At 36.5% G+C, this 3,245-nt stretch overlaps 1 protein-coding gene across 1 annotated transcript; it reads left to right on the plus strand.

The window, feature by feature from the left end:
* Window positions 1-412: 412 nt before the first annotated feature.
* LOC149406641 (alpha/beta-Hydrolases superfamily protein) lies at window positions 413-3,026 on the plus strand. Its single transcript, XM_089625577.1, has 8 exons — window positions 413-809; window positions 1,191-1,235; window positions 1,352-1,472; window positions 1,555-1,624; window positions 1,704-1,752; window positions 1,868-1,965; window positions 2,284-2,422; window positions 2,629-3,026. Exons 1-8 carry the CDS (start codon window positions 471-473, stop codon window positions 2,785-2,787), a joined length of 1,020 nt encoding a protein of 339 aa, XP_089481703.1. The 5' UTR covers window positions 413-470; the 3' UTR covers window positions 2,788-3,026.
* Window positions 3,027-3,245: the final 219 nt, after the last annotated feature.

Genomic DNA, 3,245 nt, shown 5'->3' on the forward strand with positions numbered 1-3,245 from the left:
ATATCCGGTTAAATATTCATGCTCAAAAGTCAATTTTTTGTGAGAGAACTCGTGTAAGAGTAAACCACTTTTTTAATTTTTGCATCAAATGAGTAAATCACTTGAAATTCTCGACTTTTAAAAAAAAAAAATCTTTATAAAAGTAAATAAAAAATGGCTCCAATAGATATAAAATCATAATATAATAGTCAAATTTGAGTAAATATTTGGTAAATAGTCATAAAATAATATTGAAGGTTACTTCCGATATTAGAAGGGTAAATTTGGAAACCGTAAATCATCTGCATGGTGGTACGTAAAATAATTACGGTTATTTATCAAATATTTAGTAAAAATTAGCTGTATAAGAATCTAAAAACGTAAATATGACTAGTTTGATAATTATTTGTAAAAAAAAATCCTACAAAACAACGTCCAAATGAAATAGAATTAGAAACCGATAGGAGAGTTGACAGTTTACACCACCGGCTATGGCTGTGTTTCTCTCCCACCTCGCATCATCACCATCACCAAACCTTACATCCACAAATGACTTCCCCAAAAGGCCCTTGGCTATCCTCAACTCGCAATCCAACAAAATGCGAGTGACTTACCCGCTCAAGGAAGGGCAGTCCCGTCAATTCCACTCACTCCCTTCTGGTCTGAACATGGAAGTGATCGTACATAAAAACAAGAGTTCAGGGAATTCAAATCCGCCTCTGGTTTTCGTCCATGGAAGCTACCACGCAGCTTGGTGCTGGGCCGAGCAATGGCTTCCTTATTTCTCTCGTTCTGGCTTCGATTGTTATGCTATCAGCTTATTGGGACAGGTCTGAGGCCTCTCTCTCTCTCTCTCTCACACACACACACACACACACACTACAAAGTTTTCGCTCGGATTCCATGATTTTGAATGAATGTTTCATTGGATTTCCTCGACTAACCTTTTTACTATTATCATTACCTGATTATATGTGCTCTTTATTTCACTCAGTCAATGTGAGTGATTCAGAGTCGCAGGTTAGATATTTCACTGAATGATCACCTTGACACAAACAACGGTTTTCAGATTCAATTAACAAAAAAATATTAAACTGATCAGATCAATTCTGCCTGCGGATACATATCTTGAAAACATACTTTAAAAAAAAAAAAATTGGTAAATATAAAATGTTGATTATGGGATTTGATTGTTTATGCGATTTGATTAGGGTGAGAGCGACGCACCTGATGGTTCCGTTGCTGGTATGCTCCAGGTAATTTGGCTCACTAAGCACTTGAAGAAAATTATTTTGAAATATTGCTTGGGATTGTGTTTGTGTTCAACACTTTCCGATATTGCTATTTACTATTGCTTATATCACCGCAGTAGACACACGCAGGTGATATCGCGGACTTCATCAGCACAAATCTCGAATCGCCGCCCGTGTTGCTCGGGCATTCGTTTGGAGGGCTCATAATACAGTACTATATCGCGAATCTTAAGAACGGTGGTGAGTATCTAGAGTTTCTCTAGGTGAAGGAATTTGTTACGATTTGTGAGAAGTCTTTGAGTAGTTATCTCGGTGTTTCCAGGAACTGAGAATTCGTATCCTGAGCTCAACGGTGCTGTACTAGTCTGCTCTGTTCCTCCTTCGGGAAATGGGTACGATGTGTTTATGATCGATCCTCTTATATGTCTTTTACGTCGCTAAGTTAAACTGTTCAACCCGTTCTTTTCTCAGTGGCTTAGTATGGCGTTACCTTTTCACCAAACCCATCGCTGCTTTTAAGGTACTCGCTTTCACTGCCAATAATATGTACTTTCTCCTAAATATTTTTCAATGTCTATCATTGCAACATGTGTCTTTTAATACTCACCATGATAACTTGACCTCTCTTTGAACAGGTAACACGAAGCTTGGCAGCAAAAGCTTTCCAAACTTCTCTTCAACTTTGTAGGGAGACCTTTTTCTCTGCGTCTATGGAAGATCACCAAGTTCTACGGTTTGTTTCCATTTCCCTGTGAGATTATACATCCGTATATCACAAATAATTATTCATGATCAACATAAAAATCTATTGCAGGGATATGCAGTTTATCCTTAAACAATGAATTCTTTTTAAGCTTTATTTTCTAAATCAGTTCCTTCGACTATTGTGTTTATTCTATCCGTAAAATTCAATCAGTCTTGGAAGTATATCTCTCAGCGTCCCTTAACTTTTTGTTCGCCAGTTCTATCTCTTTATTCTGAATTCTTATTTTTCTAAGTTATCTAATAGCAGTTCTCTGTTCTTCATTTTTTTTGTCACCTCTTATTTTAGCTATCAAGAACTAATGAAAGAAAGTTCGAGAATGCCACTATTTGATCTAAGAAAGCTGAACGCAACACTTCCAGTTCCTTCTGTGCCAAGATCCTCCATTGACATCCTTGTTTTGGGTGCAAAGGACGATTTCATAGTGGTAAGCTATCTGATTAGTAAAACATTTCATGGTTGACTTAGCCATACTTTTGCGTTCCAATAGCAAATTTTCCCTGTTTTGTTTACTTACTGAACATAACCACGGTCGCAATACTCCAAATGTAATCTCTTAATTTAATTTAAAACACTAGTATGCTAAATTTTAATGCTAAAGCATTTTCTTGTGGGTCTTCTCGTTGTGTTCAGGATAATGAAGGTCTCAAAGAAACTGGCGATTTTTATGGAGTTTTGCCGGTCTGTGTTGAGGGAGTCGCCCATGACATGATGTTGGACTGTGCGTGGGAGAACGGTGCAAAAGTGATCGGATCATGGCTTAGCGATTTAACAGAAATTGTCTCACCGTAAGTCCTCGAGGCTCTTAGTACTTAAATAGGACGTTTCAACTTTCAACACAACATCTCATGGGAAGTTTTGGTTTATTGGAGGGTTTATCTGTGTTGTTTTTTTCTTCTATACCCGGTGCGGTTGGTTATATATGAGTAGCTTGGCAAGTTTTATTTAGTAAAAAGATCTGCTATTGCAATTGTTGTTTATATTAGGTATATGCTTATTTGTAATAATATTTCTGGTTGTCACACTTGTAACTGAAATGCTTTAAATTTGTAGTAAAATTATCAAACAATTTATAAAATAGTCAACCAAGCGTTAAAAATACCAACAATTGGACCTTTTCTTTTACTAATTTATATCAGTCCGAACTCAACATCGTCCACACACACACTCGCCCGCGTGACATTGAAAACAATAATCAGAAACAAACTTTAATATTAACAAAAAAAAAAAAAAAAAACAGCTTGAAGAAT

Source organism: Urtica dioica, chromosome 1 (assembly GCF_054948205.1).
Source record: "Urtica dioica subsp. dioica isolate 48M chromosome 1, U.dioica_male_clone48M_v1_H2, whole genome shotgun sequence".
NCBI lineage: Eukaryota > Viridiplantae > Streptophyta > Magnoliopsida > Rosales > Urticaceae > Urtica > Urtica dioica.

Bases quoted from the DNA above. Each gene is read 5' to 3' on its own strand.
- LOC149406641 (XM_089625577.1), top strand. From the start codon at position 471: ATGGCTGTGTTTCTCTCCCACCTCGCATCATCACCATCACCAAACCTT. The intron at 1,473-1,554 runs GTGAGTATCTAG...CGGTGTTTCCAG, and splicing joins CGCGAATCTTAAGAACGGTG to GAACTGAGAATTCGTATCCT. The intron at 1,966-2,283 runs GTTTGTTTCCAT...CTCTTATTTTAG, and splicing joins GAAGATCACCAAGTTCTACG to CTATCAAGAACTAATGAAAG.